The sequence below is a fragment of the Monodelphis domestica genome, chromosome 4 (genome assembly GCF_027887165.1).
Source record: "Monodelphis domestica isolate mMonDom1 chromosome 4, mMonDom1.pri, whole genome shotgun sequence".
Taxonomy (NCBI): domain Eukaryota; kingdom Metazoa; phylum Chordata; class Mammalia; order Didelphimorphia; family Didelphidae; genus Monodelphis; species Monodelphis domestica.
The window spans coordinates 93,922,331-93,942,137 of NC_077230.1; the positions used below are offsets into that span (position 1 = coordinate 93,922,331).

Below are 19,807 nucleotides of genomic sequence, written 5' to 3' on the forward strand. Positions count from 1 at the left end.
TGTGTGACCCTGGGCAAGTCACTTAATCCTGTTTGCCTGGTCCTTGCAGCTCTTCTCTCATAGAATTGATACTAAGACAGAAAATAAGAGTTTAAAACCTTTTTTTTAACCCTTTTCTTGAACTCAGAACCTTACTAACTATAGCCTAATGTTTATCCATTGATAACTAAATTTCTCAAATTGCCTCAAGCTCCTTCTTGCTGTCTATTCCATCCCGTTATATGAAATTATACACTTTAAATTCATCCATGAGCCTTTTCTGACCTAAAACAATGATCTTTTCTTTGTCAGCCTAACATTTGACACAATTATCCTTCTTTGGTTCCTCTTCTTTCCTTATTTTCTCCAACTGCTCTCTCTGATTTCTTGTATCTTGGTCTGTTTTCTCTTCTTCCTTTTTCCAAACTGGCAAATTCTCCCTGACTCAATTCTCTTTTCACTTTCAGTTCGGTTGACCCCTTCCAGTTGCCAAATAGTCCATTCCATCCCATCCCATCGCTTTTAACATTACTAGTGTGCCTGAGATTCCTAAATCTATGTCGTTAGCCTAGACTTCTAAACCTACTGGATATCTTCATTTGGTTATCTTACCTTAAACTTTGTGCTTGTCATTTCCCTTTACCAGACTGACTTTCTTTCTTAAAAATATTAATGACAATTCCTGCTCTTAAGAGATTTACATTCTACTAAAAAAAAAAAGTGTGCAGATAAGAAAACATAAAGCATATCTACCCTAAATAGAGGGTTGTTTTGACGTCCAGGAGAAGCATTATCAATGAGAAGACTAGAAAGCATGTTGCATGAAGCCTGACTAAGGCAAAGTTTGCTGCCGATGCTACGAGTCTTCAGGATAGATCGTAAGGAACTGGGGGCCAACGGTGGGTGAGGAGGTGGAAATGGGAGCACATTTCTACTGTGTCCTGGGAAAAGGCAGGCTGGTGGTAGTGAGAAGACAAAGGAAAGAGTAGAGGAAAGATGGAGAAATAGGAGGAAAACCAAGAAATGTAGGCAAGGGCAATGGCATGGGGTAAGTTGGGGTGTGTGTATGTTTAGAGGTTAATGTAGGGATGAGAAAGTTATAGCTGTTGTGAAAGGCAATGGGGAGGGAAAGGGAAGAAACTGCGAGATATAATGATGGAACCAACTAGATTCTGATCACAGAGGTAGGGGATGTTTAAGAGGAGACTGAAGGAGCACCAGAGAAGGCAGCAGCAGCTGTTCTATCATTGTACACAGTAAGCTTATTCAATAGAACTAGAAAAGGGAATTGATTAAATCATAGAAAAATGAATATTGGGATGGGGAAGTGGATTTGGGAATAGATGGGTGGGAGAAGAAAGTTAGGACAGCAAGACTGCATTTAGCAAATGTAAATGACAAATTTGGGGAGAAGCTGGTTAGTCACGACTAGATTGTTAGTTGGTGAATTATGAGGGTGACAGGTCGCCTCATCATTTATTACCTTGCTTTGTGGATACCTATTTTGTCCCCCTCACTAGATTCTTCAAAAGACCTACTGTCTTTTGTACCCCTTATAACGCTTAGTGAGAGTTGGCATAATGTTGTGGATAAAAGGGGCTGACTTTGGAATCAGGAAAACCTGGGTTCAGGACTTGCCTCTAAAAAGATCTGTCTCTAGAGATTACTCGCTGTATGATCATGGACTTAACGCTCAACTGCTCTGACCCCCAGGCAACTCTTTATGGTACAATTTGCTAATATCGATCACTGGAGGAAATTTCTATATTGGGAATATCCCACTTTGAAAAATTACAAGTTTGGACTAATTAAAAAAAAAATACTTCCCAGGCCAATCCTGGCCCTGGAGGCACGCTCTGCCTGTTGGATAAAGAATTGGATGATGGCAGGACACTCTCTCTTGCTGGGCCACTTTAGGTGTGTGACCTTGCAATGCATTTTCCTTTTTTTGAGTCTCAATTTTCCCTTCTGAAATGCCACTTTCCAGGGCCATGATGAGCTCTAGTAAATATATCAGCTCTCTTGAGAGAGCTATTCTGTAAGAATTGGCAGACATTTGGAAACAGCTTTGCAAACTGGGACAAACTGGGGGGAATCACATTTGTCTGCTTTCTTTTCTCATTTGCTGAGCCACTAGTCCAGAGTGTCTGGGTTCTCCCTAGGAGAGTGAAGACAGCGATGGAGTTAGGCAACAGAGAAATTATATGTAGCCTCAGGAATGGTTGTAAAGGTTCATCCACCCCTTTTATGACAATTTACATCTTCATCAATTTAAAAAAGAAACCTGAGGGCAGCTGGGTGACTCAATGGATTGAAAGCTAGGTCTAGAGATGGAAGGTTCTGGGTTCAAATGTGACCTCAGACACTTCCTAGCTGTGTGACCCTGGGTAAGTCACTTGACCCCCATTGCCCAACCCTTACCACTCTTCTGCCTTGGAACCAATACCCAATAATGATTCTAAAAGGGAAGGTAAGTGTTTAAGAAAAAAAAGAAAAGAAAAAGAAACCCGAGGATGATGCCAAGAAGATGTTAAGATAAAAAGCCTTTTTCTTCTCCTGTTCACAATAGACTTTTCTGATTGATCATAATTTTCAGACCTCAGTGTTAGACCCTTCTGTTTCTATATTCTCCCTGCCTCCTACAATCATCAAATAATCAACTGCTCATTTATTAAATTGTCATGGCAATTTTCCATATCTGATCACCAACTTTGCTATGGGTTTACTCAAAGACCAGTCTCATTTTAGCCTTGGCATAAGCCTGTGCCAGGAGGAGAGTGCTTATATCCTTTGGTCTAATGCTTGGGATGGAGCTTTCAGTATTACGTATTTAATTTCAAGTATTCTGGATGTTTTGAGGAATCTAAGGTCTATTTGCTCAGGACTTTGAAATGAATAAACTGTCTTGTTCCTTCTCATCAAGGAGAGAGAATGGAGAAAATCCAAGCTTCTGTTTGGCTGAGTGTATTCACCCCCATGTTCAGTCTCTGAAGAGTCCCACATGTGTTTAGATCATTGTTTCACTAATCCAGCTGATGTCTGCCCCGTTGTTTATGCTGTTATCTATCCCAGAGAGTAAAGAATCCAGCTGATGTTGTTCAGAACTCCATCAAATGTCCAGGGAACACGTGGGTCTTATAAGCATAACTGATTTGTGTCCATGCCCCATCAGAGCCCACGTCAGCATCCCCTTCTGGTTCTTAATCAGTCAAAACTTGGATCAGAAAAGAGATGCTTAAGATGTTTCAGAATGGCTCTTGAAAGGCCCCTGCTTCCTCATGTGATAGACCTTAGAATGTTTCTTTGCCATAGCCTGGCTAAGCTGGATGGCCTTTTGCGGAAATTGTCTCTTGTACAGCCTTTGACTATACTGGAGTTCAGGCATGACAAGACTCTGGCAGGCTCGTCTTGTTGCCTTGTCCAACCCATTCTTTAAGTTGTAGCCAAGAATTCTAGCTTTGCCATACTGGAATGGCGCTAGCAATTTGTCCTGGATCTCCCAGGGGTGGACACTTTGTTCCCCCTGGAGGCAGATCCTTGCCAGTTGTTTCCTCCGCTTCCTTAAGGCAGCCACCTCCTGCTGTAGGTGCTGCCTACCCATGCTCTGGTCAATTCTTTCCCAGAAGGTATGATTGAAATGCAGGTAGAGTTCCCAGTCCAGCTTATTCCAACTCTTGATTTTATGAATGGTGTTTGAAGACAATGGAGAATGGTATGAGGCATCTTGTTGATTAATGGGGAAAGACACCACATCATCTAGGCTCCAGCAGAGGGCTTCTTTTAGTAGTATCATTGATTCATCAAAATACTCTGCAATCAAGACAAGATCAAATTGGTTTTCAATGATCCGGGCAAGCAGCTGAATGTGCTGGGGAGAGACCTTCCCATTGTGGTTGAAACCAAAGTCAAAGGTCATGAGATTTCGACTGTAGTGGCTGTCAATCTTCAGGGGGTCATAGAACTTGTTTGTGTGGTTCAAGAAGTCATCTAGACTTTTGGCACTAAAAAAGGAGGAACTGCCCTTGAAGTAGGTGAAAGATGACTCCATGAGGTGAATGGGATTTCGGAGGATGGAGAAGTAGAAGGTGTCGTTTGGCATGACCCTCTGGACCTGAAGAAAGAAAGTCAAGATGAAGAAATTGGTTCAGAGACATGGGTTTGTGTTGACTTGGGCAGGGATTTAGGTTAAAAAGTTGGGAAAAGTTCCTAACTAAGCACTGACACAATAAAGTCTTTCTTAGAAGAACCATAAAAGTAGAGTCTTCTTCATCTGTTCAGAAACAAAGCTAACAAGTTGAAGGCTTTTTCTAGCTCTAAGATTTGTGATATTGTCACTTATAGAATGTAGGACAGCATGAATGTGAACTCAAGAGGAAAAGGCAGTATTATTTTCTTCTCCCCTCCCCTTTCTAAACTTGTGTGACTCACCTCAGATTGCAGGAACCTCATATGGTGGCACATGATGTCAAATGAAGGGCTTGTGCCATCTGTGAACCCCTCCACAACCTCAGCCACAAAGTAGAAAGGATAGAAGAGTTGACTCAACTGGTTGATGGGAAGAGCAAAGGTGAGGTTTCGTTGCTCTCCAAAACGGAAGAGGATGTTCATGATGGTGCTGCTGGCACTCTTGTGGACCTTCAGAAAAAAGATGTGGGTCTTGGGTGTGCAGGTTGCCTCATGGGAAGAGACAAGGTGATCTGGCAAACTAGGAGCCAGAAAAGGTGAAACCAGAGTCCTAGACCTTGCTTGACCCTTAAATGACATTTTTTGGCCAAATAGGGGAGCCTCCATTAATCTTCCTGGAGGCTGGGCTCTTGTGGTGTCTGCTAGAGGTATTAGCAATTCATCATCTATTTGCCCTGTACCCTGAGGATTGTTCTGTTGGGACCTGCCTTCTGAGTGAGAGGATCTGCTTGCTGGGTTCCCATTCATTTCCATTCTCTTCCTCAGTTCTCTTTCTCCATTCATGGAATATTCAGCCCTAGGAACCAGGCCAGTGCTTCTGGTTTGAGGAGGAATCCAGCCTTTGCCCTGGGCTGCTCTTTTAGAACCCCATGATAAAGGTTGTAGGTCGCTGGAGGAATAAGAAAGCCACCAGACATCATCTAAGGCATTCTCCTTTGGGTAACTTAGTTCATGCTGCTCTTGCAAAGTGGGATCAAGCCCTTGGTTCTGCCCCATTCTCTGCAGGGTTCTTTCAGTGTTTCTGATGGGGATGCTGCCCAAGGAGTGAGGAGACAATGTGGAGTTGTGGTTCTTTTGATCCTGGGATGTCTGTTGGAGTTTGATATTTTGCTGAAGGATAAGATGTTTGATTTCCTGTTTGCAACTGTTAGAAAATGAGAAAATCAACGTTTTGAATAAACCTGATCACCCAATAAGAGTGCCAGGTCTGAAATCAAGAAGACTCATCTTCCTGAGTTCAAATCTGGCCTCAGACACTTTTTAGCTATATGACCCTGGGCAACTCACTTAATCCCAATTGCCTTAACCCCAATTGTCTATCCCTACCACTCTTCTGTCTTGAAACTGATGCTTAGTATTGATTCTAAGACAGAAGGTAAGGGTATAAACTCTCCCCACTCCACCCCAAGTGACTCCCATTTTATAGACAAGGAAACAGACTCAAAAAGTTTAAAGTAATAACAGTTTGTGTTTCTATGGTGCTTTAAAGCTAGTAAAGTGCTTCTCTCTGTTCTCTCATTGGATCTTCACAGTACTCCTGACATGGTAGGTGCTTTTTTATGACCTTCATTTCAAGGTTGAAGAGATGGACCCTGAGAGACTCAGCATTAAGGTGAATCCAGACTTTCCTGAATTCTATCCTCTAGACCACGCTGCTACATTTTTTGCCAGCTGGTTGTCTCTTGTCTTCCAGCCCTGGGATTCTGTGCTTATCCTTCTCATGACAGTTTTGGATTTTTCCATGTACCTCTTTAAAGTTTGATGCTGAATTAACTGTAGGGCTATATGGAGTGGGTGTGATGCTACGTGACTTAGAAGGACACCATTGTCCTTGTTCTGTTGGCTCAGACTGAATCATGGAACCCCAGCCTCACACTACCTTATTTGTTGGAAGTTTCCTAGCAGTTGGAGAGACATGCAAAGGATGCTGATGAAAATGATGAGAATCCAGAATCTCCCAAGTTGGCTCTTGGGCACCAGCTGGGCCTTTCTGTGGAAAAACAACCAAAAACAAAACAAAACAAAACAAAAAACAAAAACTGAAGGGCTTAATCTTATTTTTGGAAAAATGATAAAATAAAAGTATTTAATAATTGTTAGGAAAAACTTAGTAAAATCTCTTTTTAACAAAACATTCTTGTCTGTCACATATAGTAATGTCCTCATTCTCCCTGAAATTACTTTTCCCCCCCTATAATTGTATAAGCACATGTTGTCTTCATAGATTTTTGTTCATCAAAAAAATTTTTTTTTAAACTGACTTCTCAAGAATGTCTTGTTCACACTTAAATCTTGGTCCATTAATCTGCATTTCAAGATAATAGAAGTTGCTAAAAGGTCTCAATTTGTTTAAGAGATCTTATACAGTAGATAAGGAGAAAAGGTTCAAACTAAGGCTCTTATCTGTAATTTAATGCCCCTGGATTACAGACCAAAAGCCAATGATTTATTAATATCCACACCCACTTTCCTTAATGCCATCATGGCCTCTTTCTAAATGCTAGGTGATGTGCTTTCCAAGGTACCCTCTATTTGAGGAAGATAAGGCCCCAGAGGGACTCAAGAAAGAGCTTTTCATTGCATAAAAGGTTGATTTTGGCCTGGATCTAGCTTAGAAAAGGTAGCTGAAATGGAGACTTTCCCCAAAATACAAATAAATGGCCCAGACCTGGGACCCCTAGAGTCCCAGTGCCCCTGAAGACATGTACATTTCAAGGATCTGCCCTTGGAAATGTTTGATTCTAAAAACTCAGTGGCCACAGCCTTCTGAATTGTGATACAATGGATTGAGCACTGGCTTTGGGATGAAGTGACCTGGATTCAAATGTTCCTCTCATGCTTACTCCTTTTGTGGGGGAGAATAGTTGGGGGGGGGGGCTTCATGGAGGATGTGGAGCTTAAGCTGGGCAGCATTGAGGGATATTATTGGTTGGCTCTAGTTATTAGGAAATTGTTCCTGACATCAAACCTACCATGGCTTCTCTACAACTTTGACGTGTTAGATCTGGCCTTGGAGGTCTAATTTCTCTTCTAGGTGATAATTTTTTTGAAAACTTAAATATAATCATCTTGTCTCATCCTCCCACTCCCAATTTTCTCAACCCTTACCTTTTCCAAGGTAAACATTACTAATTTTTTCAGCAGATTTTCATATAACATGAACTAGGAGATCCTAGATAGATAAGAGCCCTGAAATGCATTGTAGTAATGGCATCAAAATAAAAGAAACAGGGTCACTAAACTGTATATAAACATTCTTTCAGATGGTATTCTGATTTAGAAAACCACATATTTACATTTTTTAATATTTTTATTTTGTCAAATATTTTCCAATTACATTTTAATCTGGTTTGAGCTAGAGAATTGGCATGCCCTGGAGTTGGTATGCTGGTGTCAGGAAGACTTGTGTTCAAATCGTGCCTTAGACTTTTACTAGCTGTGTGACCTGGGGGAAGTCATTTAACCAATTTCAGCTTCTTTTTCCCTTATCTGTAAAATGAAGGGGTAGGACTTAATGACTCTTAAAAGTTTTATTAATGTGTTTTGTTTATATATTATAAACTTACTTTTCCAGATGTCTCTTGTGATAGAACAAAACAAGAAAACAAATAATACAATGACCTCATCTCAAAAGATATGTAATATTCCATATCTGTGCTACCTCTTTTCTCTTTAAAAAAAAAAAAAAGAACAGAAATTGATTTTCTTTCCCTTCTATCTCCCATCCTGTTGGGAGAAAAAAATTATTGTACCAAATATGCATAATTAGAACAAATTCTTTTAGTGTTTGTTTACAAAAATATGTATGTCTCATTTTGTACCCTAAGTCCATCACCTTTCTGTCATGCAGAACATGTTGTCATCCTCAGACCTCTGGGATTATGAATGGTCATGATATATTGACTATCATTCTTACAGTTTTCAAACTTGCTTGTTTTTAGTGTTACGATTGTACAAATGATTTTCCTATCTGCGCATTTCACTCAGTTCACACAAGTTCTCCATGGCTTTCATGGTCTAGCTCCAAATTGTTGATCCTGTTTTGTCCTTCTCTGGTTGCTCTTTCCAAATTATATCGGGGTAACATGAACCAAAAATGAGATGGCAAACCTGTAACTTAGCACAGCTTGTATTTAGGCTATCTGCGCCCCACAATGAAGGCTTTGTGCCTTAAAGGCTGAGATTGTTGGGCTGAAGAAAGCCTGTGAGCCGATGGCTATTGAAGGAAAATCTCAAGAAAGGGCCTTATGTTCTCTGGAAATGAATCCCTTTCCTCCTTTCTCACCAGGATATACTCTACACTCCTCCGCTATTCCCAAGTCCTGGCATTCGCACCTTGGACGCATTCTCTGAGTCAGCAGTGGAGCCTCCCTTCTGATTGAATGACTCTTCCTAGACGGCCCAGAACATTTAAGGAGGGCCCCTAGTCCGCCTCTGTCTTCATTTCTCCTCGGGCTAGGCTCTGGACTTCTCTACCATGCCAATTCCCCACAACCCCACTTAACTGTGCTTTGGTTTCCTTTTCTGCATTGTCCTCCCCCGTTAGCACGAAGGCTTCCCGAGGCCAGGGACCGGCTTTCTTTTTGTTTGTATTAGCACGTTTCTAGCAAATTTGTCGTTCTTCAGTCTTCAGTTCCTTCGTGACCCTGTCCGTCATTCTGTCCACCACATGTTCTTGGCAGAGACGCTACAATGGTTAGCCATTTCCTTCTCCCAATGGGTTAAGGCAAACGGGGTTTGCTAGGAAGCCTGGGAGGCTGGCTTCGAGCTCAGGTCTTCCTGACGTCAGCCCGAGCACTCTATCCTCTGAGCCATCTAGTTGTCTCCCCTAAGGAGCCCTTAACAAACGCCCGCTGACTAACACTGCTCAATTCCTCCACGGAGCACACCTTCTTTTGGGGGGCTGCCCTGGGCCTATTCTATCGCCTGCCTTGCTGTAATGCTCGTCAGCAGGATATGGTATATCGGCATGGCTCATTTCAACAGACATCCATCAAGGACCTGCTCTGCAAGTAGAAAACTTGTCAAAATGCCCTCTGAGGTCTCCGGTTACTCCGGGGATCCAGTTTCCATAGCAACAGAACCTCCTCCCGACCAGCGTTCTGTTAGTGTCCGCATGGGGAGCTGGAAAAAGAGTTCTGCATGGATCGGTGGCTGCCCCGGAGAGACAGTCCCAACTCCAGTACCTTGTTTGGTCAGGTTAGATTGGGAGATGACACACTAGTAAGTCATTAAGTAATGAAACCAGATAGGCTGAGCTGGCCTCAGCACAGCATGGATATGTGCTGAGGAGACAGGAACACCTCGTTCCTATAGGAGAGTGTCACCCCTTTCTCCCCCCACCCCCACCCCACTCCCCAACTTGTCTTATATAGAAGCACAGAATCAATGACTACTGTGTCTTCAGACATTTTTTGCAGGAGCCGACTTCCTCTGAGACACACTTTATTGTGCCCTTAGATGACCAGAAAACTGAGTGAAGGGAGATAAGGGTCCAAGCAGTTCCCTAAAGGAGTTTTTTGGTTCCTCAAGGAAAACTGTGGTTATGAAAGGGGGTGGGAGGTAGGCAGAAGAGTGAAGCCTGGTCCTGTCACATCACCTAAAACCATGACTGGGGAAATAACTCATATTGGAAAAATAATTTATCTTAGATTAGATAAAATCCTTATTTTTAAAATTATTTTTATTTTATTATTTAAAATTATTTTATTTCTTCTTAAGGGTTTACTAGATATCGAGGCACTGTACTAAGCATGGGAAGTAAAAATACAAGCCAAAGAATGATAATCACTGATCTCAAGGAGCTAATGAGGGAAGAAATATTTTTTGATTAGTTGAAGTATTACAATTCTGGACCTTAAATTCAATTGAGTTATGAATGGATTAAAAAAAATAACAACAATAACAACAGAATTTTCCACTTCTGGAAGTGGATAGACCTTTGTGGCCATCCAGGTCAGCCTTCTCATTTTTCAGATAAGGAAACTGAGGCCAAGAGAGGTAGTAAATGCCAGAGGTAGGATTGGATACTAGGACCATTGTTCTTCCCACTGTATTATACTGCCATTGAACCAAAGATGAAAACAAATGCAGATTTCAGAGACTTACACTTGATCTTGCTGGAGTACTTCCCCTTACTCTTTAGCCTTTGCTGATTGTACTTAGGACTGAACTTGGTCCTCGATTTGGCTTTGTGCCCCTTTCCCCCTCATCTGAGCCCCAAGCCTGAAGCTTATTTATTTATTTAACTTCCATCCGCCTTAATTTCTTCATGTATGATATGGGAATACCTCACACAGTTCCTGGCACATAGCAGGTTCTTTATAAATACTTATTGATCCACTGAGGTTCTGTAGCTCTGGGTTCTTTAGAATTGACTGGGATATTAGAGTGGTGCTTTGACCTGGCCATTAACCTTTCAGCACACTAGGTTTTCAAGCCAGTATCTTTTCTAGTCAGTAAATGAAGACAATGAAAATCTTGTTTTCCTCTAAAGAACTCATCTATGTTTGACATTGTATCTCAGGAGTCTAGAATTTCTCTTCCCAAGACTAGTTAGTTTAGATGATTTTCAGACTTCTTGGTCATTGGCCAATTCATGAGGTTGGGGTGAAGCAGATGACCTCTGGAACTGCCCTCCCTTGTTGCCTAGAGACCTCATGCTTCATAGTTAGCAGTGGAAGAATGTTGCCATCCAGGTTCTGATGTCCATTTCTGATGCTGCTCAGAGATACCATCATCAGCTCTGGTTTGGGCTGTCACTCTCCACTGCATGGACAATATTTCCTACTTACTTCTCTTTGATTTACTCCCTTCCTCCCCTGTTTCCCATCCTCATCAATGCACTTGACTAACTTTGGTTGGCATATATGCCATAGAAACCCTTGAAAGGGTTTTCAAATATATTGGTCAGTGGAAGTATGAGAGCATGTGTGCCCATTGCTCTTGGATCTGTGCCAGGGAAATAACATGGGTATTATTAGGCCAAATTACTTGAGGGCTAGCAAACCTTGTGTTAGGATATCTCTATACCAACATTGTCCACTCTCTATATTCCAGATTGGTTCTGAGCTGATATCCCAGTCTTCAGAGTACTCCAAAGTGGTCCCACTTGGAAATCTTTGTAAAGATCCTAATTAGAAATGAGAAGCAAAAAAGGTCAAGCTGTGACCGAGTAATAGGAGGACCTGTAGATTGTTATTATTACTATCATCATCAGAGAAATTGCCCAAGTGTCCTTTACAGCTAAATTAGCTATGCAAGAACATGTCCTGAGTTTACCAAGACTCCCATCTCCTTTGTTCTCTTCCTCTTCCCCTGTCCTGCCTACTTCCAAGAGATGTACACAGAATAAAATGAGGATAATGGCCTTTTTTTTCCCTTTTTTGCCTAACATATATTGCTCTAGCAGAGTTAGCAGAACTTGGTTAAATCCTAGTCTGACTGTTTTACATATTTCCTTTGTGACTGAGAACAAGTCACTTAATTGCATTCCTGTTTTCTCATATTTAAAATGAAAATGCCTTTTCTCACTCTAAATCCCATGATCCCAGGTTGTTACCGGACCCCATAGGATAAACAGCCATCTGTAAGCTTTTCAGATTTTCTCCCCTTCTTAGGAAGCCAGATAGTAGACCTCATTACTCTCCATTACTTAACAATGGGTTATTGGTAATGATAATTCTTCAGATTTGTCTAGTGCCTTTCTTCTGGAAACCCTAAATCAGTTCATACTAGTAATATTCTAGATAGGAATAGGGAAGTAGGGTTAAATCTAGACAAAATAGTAAAGTTGGTTACATTTTATGCTTTCTTTTTGACCTCACTTCCATTTTTGGCATGCCCTTCTCTCCTCTTGGTATGTTCCTTCTGCCTCACAGATGTCCAGTCCTCCCCCATGCTGCCTCCCTAAATGCTAACTTTGAAGCAAACTTTGTATAATAGTATTCCCTAATGTGAGCCTGTGAATAGGTAGGATGATACAATAAAAAAAAGTCCTAGATTCTGAGACAGAAGACCATTTTGAATTACAACCCTGTGTCCTTGAGTAAGTCAGTTTTTCTTCTTTCAGATTTAATTTCCTTGTGTAGAAAATAAGTGAATGAAGGACCAGAAGAGATGACAGAATACAAAGGTGTAGTACAGTTCAGCTCTCATAACTATACCAACTAAAGCCAAGGAAGAACACTAGAAGTTGAAGGTCTCAGGAGGTATAATGATGGGGAAACCCAAGGAAGAACCACCTAGTCCAAGACTGAATTCATCCACTTGAAGAATCACCGTCACAGGGACCATGATGAAGCCTACAATTCTGCTGCTGTAGCCCAGGATTCAAGATCCTAGATTTAGCCTATTTTGGAGTAGGCAGAAAGGGGACTAGAAAATAAAGGGGTTGGACTTGATGGTCTCTAACTTTCCTTCTGATCCTAAATATATAACCCTTTCCCTTTCTCTCCCATCAAAACTTTCCTGTGTTCCATCAGAACCTTGTTTCCAGCTATTTTGTAATTAATTGCTTATGGGTAGACTGAGTCAATAAAACAAAAATGACAATATCACCTAAATTGGTCCCATACCAAACCATCAAAGGATTTCTTTATAGAACCAGCAAAAATATAAAAATTCATTTGTAGTAGCAAAAGGTCAAGAATATCATGGGAAATAAAGAACAAAGATGGGAAGGAAGGAGGCCTAGTAGCACTAGATCTCAAACTATACTATAAAGCCATATAGTCTAAACAATTTGGTATTGATTAAGAAAAAAAGAGGTTGATCAATGGAACAGATTAAATACACAATATGTAGGAGCAAATAAGCCTCATGTTTGATAAGGCCAAAGATTTCAGCTATTGGGACAAGGACTCATTATTTAACAACTTTTGGGAAACTGGAAAGCAGTCTGGCAGAAACTAGGTATAGACTGACATCTCATACCATATACCAAGGCAATCTCCAAATGGGCATCTGATTTTGATATAAAGTATAGTAGTATAAACAAAATAGGGGAACATAAAAGAAATTGCCTGTTTGTTCTATAATTAAGGGAAGGAATTTATGACCAAACAAGAAGTAAAGAAGTACATGGAAGGTTAAATGGACAAATTTGACTATGTAAAACCTAAAAATCTTGTGTCAGCTAAAATTAGGAGAAAAGCAAGAAATTGGGAAAAATACTTTGCCACTATTTTTTCTTAGAAAACTCTCATTTTTGATATATGGAATGTGAATTCCATATTTTGTAAGAATGAGAACCATTTATAAGAATAAGAGACCCAAAATTATGGGGGTGTTCAATAGCCATTATCCTACTAACAAATGTTCAAAGGATATGAATCAGCAGTTTTTAGAGGAACGAAATCCAAATTATTAATAGCATATGAAAAATGTTCTAAATCACTATTAATCAGAGAAATGCAAATTAATTTTCTATCTATTATATTTTTAAATAACTGAAATTGACAAAAGAGGAAAAAAACAATTTATGAAAGGGCTCTGGAAATAACAGGAACATTAATGTGCTGTTGATGGAACTGTGAACTTGTCCAACCATTCTGGAAAGCAATTTGGAACTATGCCTAAAAAGCTATTAAATTGTAACTACCCTTTGACCCAGGGATACCACTACTATTTCTATGCCCCAAAAGGATCATAAAAAGAGGAAATTTCTCATGTGAACAAAATATTATATAACCCCTTTTTATGGTGACAAAGAATTGAAACTAGCAGGGGTGTCCATCACAGTGGGGAATGGCACTGACGGGTTATGGTATATGAATGTGATGAAATATTGTAAGAAATGACGAAAGGGATGATTTCAGAGAAGGCTGAGAAAACTTGTATGAAGTGATACCAAGTGAAGTGAGCAATACCAGGAGAACAATTTATACAATAACAGAACTATTGTAAATATAGTCGGCTGTAAAAACAAACAACTTTGAAGAATTAGGTCCTCTGATCAAGACACATGAAACACATTAATTCCAGAAAACTAGGAAGAAATAATGCTGCTTACCCTGAGGGGGGGGGGTTGTAGAGACAGAGAGAGGAGAGAGAGAGAGGGAGAGAGACGCTCAGATGACGTATGGAGAGAGAGAGAGAGAGACGAGAGAGAGAGAGAGAGAGAGGAGAGGAGAGGAGGGAAGGAGAGAGAATGTTGAGGGAGGTGGGTGTGAGTGTGGAGGGAGAGACAGAGAGAGAGGGAGAGGAGAGAGAACAGAGAGAGAGAGAGAGAGAGAGAGGAGACAGAGAGTGAGGGAGGGAGACAGACAGAGAGAGAGAGGGAGGGAGTGAGACAGAGACAGGGAGGGAGACAGAGACAGAGAGAGAGGGAGAGGGAGAGAGAGAGAGAGAGAGAGAGAGAGAGAGAGAGAGAGAGAGAGAGACGGAGAGAGAGGAGAGAGAAGGGGAGAGAGACAGAGAAGGAGGGAGGGAGAGAGAGAGAGAGAGAGAGAGAGAGAGAGAGAGGGAGGGAGGGAGGGAGAGAGGGAGAGGTGACAGACTCAGGGTGCAGATTGAGGCAGATTGTATGTCTAAATCTATGTCTATATCAGTATCTCTATCTGTTTCTAGCTATCTCCCTATATGCAGATAGAGATCTACATAGAAATAAACATGGCCATTGATATATCTATTTTTATACACACATTTATAATGTGTATACACATATTTATCTGTACATAAATATGTATGAATGCATGTATGTGTATATGTGTATGAGTCTATGGGGCAACTATGTATAGTGCAATGGATGGAGAGCCAACCTTGGAGTTGGGTTCAATCTGGACTGAGACACTTCCTAGGTGTGTGATCCTAGGCAAGATGCTTAAACCCAATTGTCTAGCCCTTGCTGTACTCCCGTCTTAGAATTGATACTAAGTCAGAAGGTAAGAGTTAAAAAAAAAAGTCATATACCTTCTCTGACCTGCCATTTCTTCATCTGTAAAATGGGACTGTTAAAATGTAAAGCAATATCTAATAGAGCTAATATTGTTATTATTACCTCCATTTCCCCTAATATACCAGTATCAACTCAGAGATATGAGGGGAAAATGAACATTAGGTAAATTCCCCAGAGGTGGCTTTAAATTTATTTGTAATATTTTATTCTACATAAAATAAAGAAAGAGTAAAGCTCCCCTCTCTACATTATATAGAGCAGGAAACTGAGAGACAGGAGATTGCATTCTAATATGGTTTTGGTAGGGTTAATACAAAAATTCAGGTCTCCTAATTCCAGAGCTATTTTTACTCCTTTCACTATCTTCATCAGATATGAAAGTCAATTAAAGACATTTCCTATCATTTTTTTCCAATTTGCTTTCATTAATCCAAGTTTCAATAAAGAAAAAGTCAATAAGAGGTCAGGAGCAGTTAACCTTGTGCTGAGTAAATATCTGTGGGTGTACACTTATTTTTTTCCTTGGCTTCTCAGTTAATTTGTCTCAGGATTGTCAGGAGAGAGAATCGCGGACTCCATACTAGACACGTTAGCAGATCATTTTGTGAGAGAGGAAATGAACAGACCACTTTCTTTCTTTGGAACAGACTATGGATTTTATCTGATTTCCCGAAGACGTCTTATATTAGTAGGCTTAAAAAAAGGATGTGGGATTGCCTCTTTTTTACAAGAAAGTAAAAAAGATCATGGAAATGGAAGCAGAATAGAGGCTGGAGGGGTGGTGGTGTCTGGAGAGTGAAGATGTTGAGTTATATTCCCTTTTGACCCCTAGATACCCTTTAACATGGGCAGCTAGGTGCCTCAGTCAATAGACCTCCAAGCCTTGAGTCAGGAAGACATGAGTTCAAATTTGAACTTAGACACTAGCTGTGTGATCCTGGGAAGTCATTTAATCCTGTTTGCCTCAGTTTCCCCATTTCTAAAATGAGATGGAGAAGGAAATGGCAAACCACTCCAGTATCTGCCAAGAAAACCCCAAATTGGGTCACAAAGAGCCAGACATGACTGAACAACAATCTTTAATATGGAGGGGCTAATTTTTAGGAAGTATCATCTATTATGAGTTAATGTAGAAAATTTCAAGGAATTATAATATTTTCTACTGGGTTTGGAGAACTTCAGGGAGGCGAGGAATTATTTTCTTTTTAAGGCTTCTCCTTGTAGATAACTGAGAAGAGAATGACACTTTTCTATTATTATGCCTGTACAATGAGGGTGTTGGGCTTGATGGTTTCTGAGCTCCTCAAAGCTCTAAATCTTTGATCCCATGACCCGGGGCCAGCATGGATGGAGAGCTGGTTTTGGAGCCTTGATGAATAGACAGCGAATCTTGGACCTGGATTCAAATCCTCATCCCTGACACCTGCTTGCTGTGTAATCCTGGGAAAGTCCCTTAACTTGAGTCCTTTGGGTAAGTTGGAGAAGAAGGTGCTGAAGCGCATTGGTAGGGGGAGTTCTTGACCAGGAGCTCCTGATATCGACGAAATCCAGTGCCTGTCCCTAGGATTGAAAATACCTGCTGCCTCTTTGGGATTACATGCCATAGAGTTTCATAATAAAGCAAAAGTTTTATTGCAACCTGAATTATAGAGTTTTTAAGAGAAATCAAGTTTTATGACTCATTCAACAGATATTTCATATAAGTAAACTATATATAATTTACATATGGAAATCAAAATGAAAACTGACTGTTTAATCTAGCATTCATTAACCAGACCCATTTTAGACCTGTTTTAATGAATAAAATCATTAAAAGTATACCAATCTCGGTGGATTGAGAGCCAGGCCTAGAGAGGGGAGGTCCTAGGTTCAAATCTGGCCTCAGACACTTCCCAGCTGTGTGACCCTGGGCAAGTCACTTGACCCTCATTGACTAGCCCTTACCACTCTTCTGCCTTGGAACCAATACACAGTATTGACTCCAAGACAGAGGTAAGGGTTTAAAAAAAATGTATGCCAATCAATACAAAAAAAAAAGACATTTCCCTTAAGAAAGTTAGCTGCCACTCCCCAGCTTTAAAAAACCTATCAATTTGCTTTAAAACCCTAGGGCATCTAGGTAGCACAATGAATAGAGTCCCAAGCCTGAAGGATTTGGATTCAAATCTTGTCTTGGACACTTCTTAGCTACATGACCCTGAACTGGTCACTTAATCCAAATGACTACTCTTCTGCCTTGGAACCAATACTTAAAATCACTTCTAAGGCTGAAGGTCAGAGTTGGTTTTTTTTTTTAAAGAAAGAAACAAGGCCTGTAATGATGCCACTGAAAGGTGTAAAACAGAATTTCTTTCTTTTCCTCATTCCCCATCTTTCCCACTCTGCTTCTCTCTTCTCCTCCCCACCTTCTTTTCTCACTTCTGCCTCAATCCTCTGTTTTCCTAGCCCTTCCCTTCTTAGATTCTGCTCAGAACAGCACTGCAGGGGGAGGAGATTTAAAAAAAGAAGAGATTTTATGGTCTCATCTACTTACTTCAACACATGCATGATGCTTTCTTCCCAGCAGGTATGCCTTTCTGGAACTCTGCTAGGGTAGTCCGTTCCAACATGAATCTCTATGTGTTTAAATGTAATACAAGACCATTCCTTTTCTTAGAGAGATTAATTGTTCAAATAGCTCCTCCTAGTTAATCTCCGTCAGTAAGAAACAAATATCCTAGAATGACCACACACACTCACGCGCACACACACATGCAAGCCTGACTAAATCAATACTCCATCTCTTTGGAGCTTAGAGGAATGAACACTCATGGCCTTGGGGAATGCTGGGAGACTTGGCTTAAAAAATGTGCCTTCATCTTGCTTTCTGTGTAGTAGGGAAGAATAATGCTTGTGCCTACTTCACATGAATGCCGTGAAGGGCAAACGGGCCAGTTTTGGTCCTCAGCTGTAGGCACTGCTATTTTTAGTCTTTGGGGCCCTGGGAGATGGGTGGTATGCAGAGACAGGGCCAGGAGCCAGACCTGGATTAGAAAGGAAAGCATTAGGCAATGGGAGAAGGCTGTGGCTTGGGAAGTTGTTAGCTAGCATTTGAGGTAGAATAGGAATCTGGATCCAAATGCACAGGCTTCGTGAATGTGGGGACCATGTTGGATGGAGAAACAAAATGGAATCTCAATATACTCGGTGCTGATAACCTGTATTCTGCAATTGTCATGCTTGTAACTTTCAAGAATCCAATTGGTTCAGTGGAAGAATACCACTCAGCTGGGATGGGTCTACCACCAGGGGTTCACGTTCTAGTGATGGGCATAGCTGTAAGGAAGAATAATTCACAAGAGCGGCAAGAACTGTGTCAATGAATGGGTGTCCTACAACATCTAAGGCTCAGCTTCTTAATGACACACTGAAGGCATTTGGGCAGAATTTCCTGCTCTGGTCTAGAATACAAAGAGACTCCAAATTGACTGTTTCTAGAGACAAGTGAACTGGACAATAGAGTGGCTGTATTCAACGGAATTTAACAAGTCTTTGGTAAGTACCCATTATTATCATAAAAACAGTGGCGATACAAAGATAGCAATGAACCTGGCACTCAGGAATTCTAAGGCCAGACAATATCACCTAGATGTTATTCTTGTTTTACTTTCAGACTCACTTCTGGAATTTATTCGAGTTAAAAAAAATTCTCAGTTCTACTGAGGCACTACAAAGGCTTTTTATGCCAGAAATAATAAAGGTAACAGCTACAAAGCCACCAAGTGAGAATTTTGTTTTTTATCCCAGACCCCTTTGCTGATGCAAGTAAGGATGATGACCTGCTTCCTGCTGGAACTGAGGATTATATGGATAGCTTTCCACCATACCATTATTATTGGACATCTGGAAGCCCATTGGCAGTAGAACCAAGTAGGCCTGAATTTTGAGATAAAATGGCATAAAGAAAGGACCACTAGCTCTGGAATCAGAGAGTCTGGGTTCAAATCCCATCCAGATGAACTCTACCTATGTGACTGTGGGCAAATTAGTTAACCTCTCTGGACCCAATGAAGAAGTTGGGTTAGATGGCCTTCAAGGTTTCTAGCTCTAAGCCTATGCTAAAAACTAGGAATTCTCAAGCATCTAATGGCAAAACAAAGTGGTTTGTAAAAATTTGGCTAGTTCATCAGAGGCTGTGAAATACACAGGAATTGAAAAGTAGGGAAGGGGTTGGGGGATTTGAGGCAAAAACATCCAGGTAGCAGAAGGACTGGGTTCTAGGCAAATAACTTTGGTAACAGCCTCAGGGTTCCAGTAACAAAAAGACTTTGATATGGAGATAACCTGTTGAAGCCAAGAAGATTTTTATATTTCAGTCATTTAGGCAGGAAATCAATCCCAGGGCACGGTCAGGGAAATGCCACACTTGGCACCATGATATAGGAGTGCTGGGCTACATTATCTACTGTACACTTGTCAGGGTGATTGACTCTGGTGCAATGATGCCATAACAAACAGGATAGGTGTTCTAATGGCAAGATGTCTTGGAAAGGATCCAACAAGTTCAAGTGTTGGGGAAAGTCTTTTTAATCTCTCCCTCTCTTCCTCTTAAGGAAAAAGGAAAGAACTACTCTCCAAGTCATTTAGGTTTACAGTAGAATTAGAAGTTGGATGCATGTTGGTTGTGAGCCAGCAGCACATTACTAATGGAGATTTATGCAGAAATGATATAAAAAGATGTCAGCAAGGATATATATAAGAAGAAAG

At 40.8% G+C, this 19,807-nt stretch overlaps 1 protein-coding gene and 2 long non-coding RNA genes across 6 annotated transcripts in view; 2 read left to right on the plus strand and 1 right to left on the minus strand.

Annotated features, from left to right (window-relative positions):
* Positions 1–2,627: 2,627 nt before the first annotated feature.
* Positions 2,628–9,239, minus strand: LOC100022496 (galactose-3-O-sulfotransferase 2-like). Of its 3 annotated transcripts, none has more exons than XM_001374287.5 (4): positions 9,054–9,239; positions 6,044–6,154; positions 4,408–5,308; positions 2,628–4,090 (listed from the first exon to the last, which is right to left on the minus strand). In XM_001374287.5, the coding sequence occupies exons 1-4, from the start codon at positions 9,152–9,154 to the stop codon at positions 3,215–3,217; spliced, it is 1,989 nt and encodes a 662-aa protein (XP_001374324.2). In that variant the 5' UTR covers positions 9,155–9,239; the 3' UTR covers positions 2,628–3,214. The 3 variants fall into 3 exon arrangements, with proteins under 3 accessions (XP_001374324.2, XP_007493937.1, XP_016289021.2); XM_007493875.3 differs by having other exon boundaries at positions 8,670–9,195; XM_016433535.2 differs by having other exon boundaries at positions 8,500–9,195.
* Positions 9,170–12,566, plus strand: LOC103101068 (uncharacterized). Its single transcript, XR_467251.3, has 2 exons — positions 9,170–9,387; positions 12,236–12,566. It is a non-coding gene; the product is annotated as an uncharacterized LOC103101068 (long non-coding RNA).
* A 3,593-nt stretch (positions 12,567–16,159) lies between these two features.
* LOC130453665 (uncharacterized) overlaps positions 16,160–19,807 on the plus strand; it is a 38,380-nt gene continuing 34,732 nt past the window's right edge. Inside the window, exons 1-2 of one of the 2 annotated variants that reach the window (XR_008911139.1) lie at positions 16,160–16,532; positions 17,507–18,595. This is a non-coding gene — a long non-coding RNA (uncharacterized LOC130453665). The remainder of the gene's footprint in view (positions 16,533–17,506; positions 18,596–19,807) is intronic. The other variant, XR_008911140.1, reaches the window with a different exon arrangement.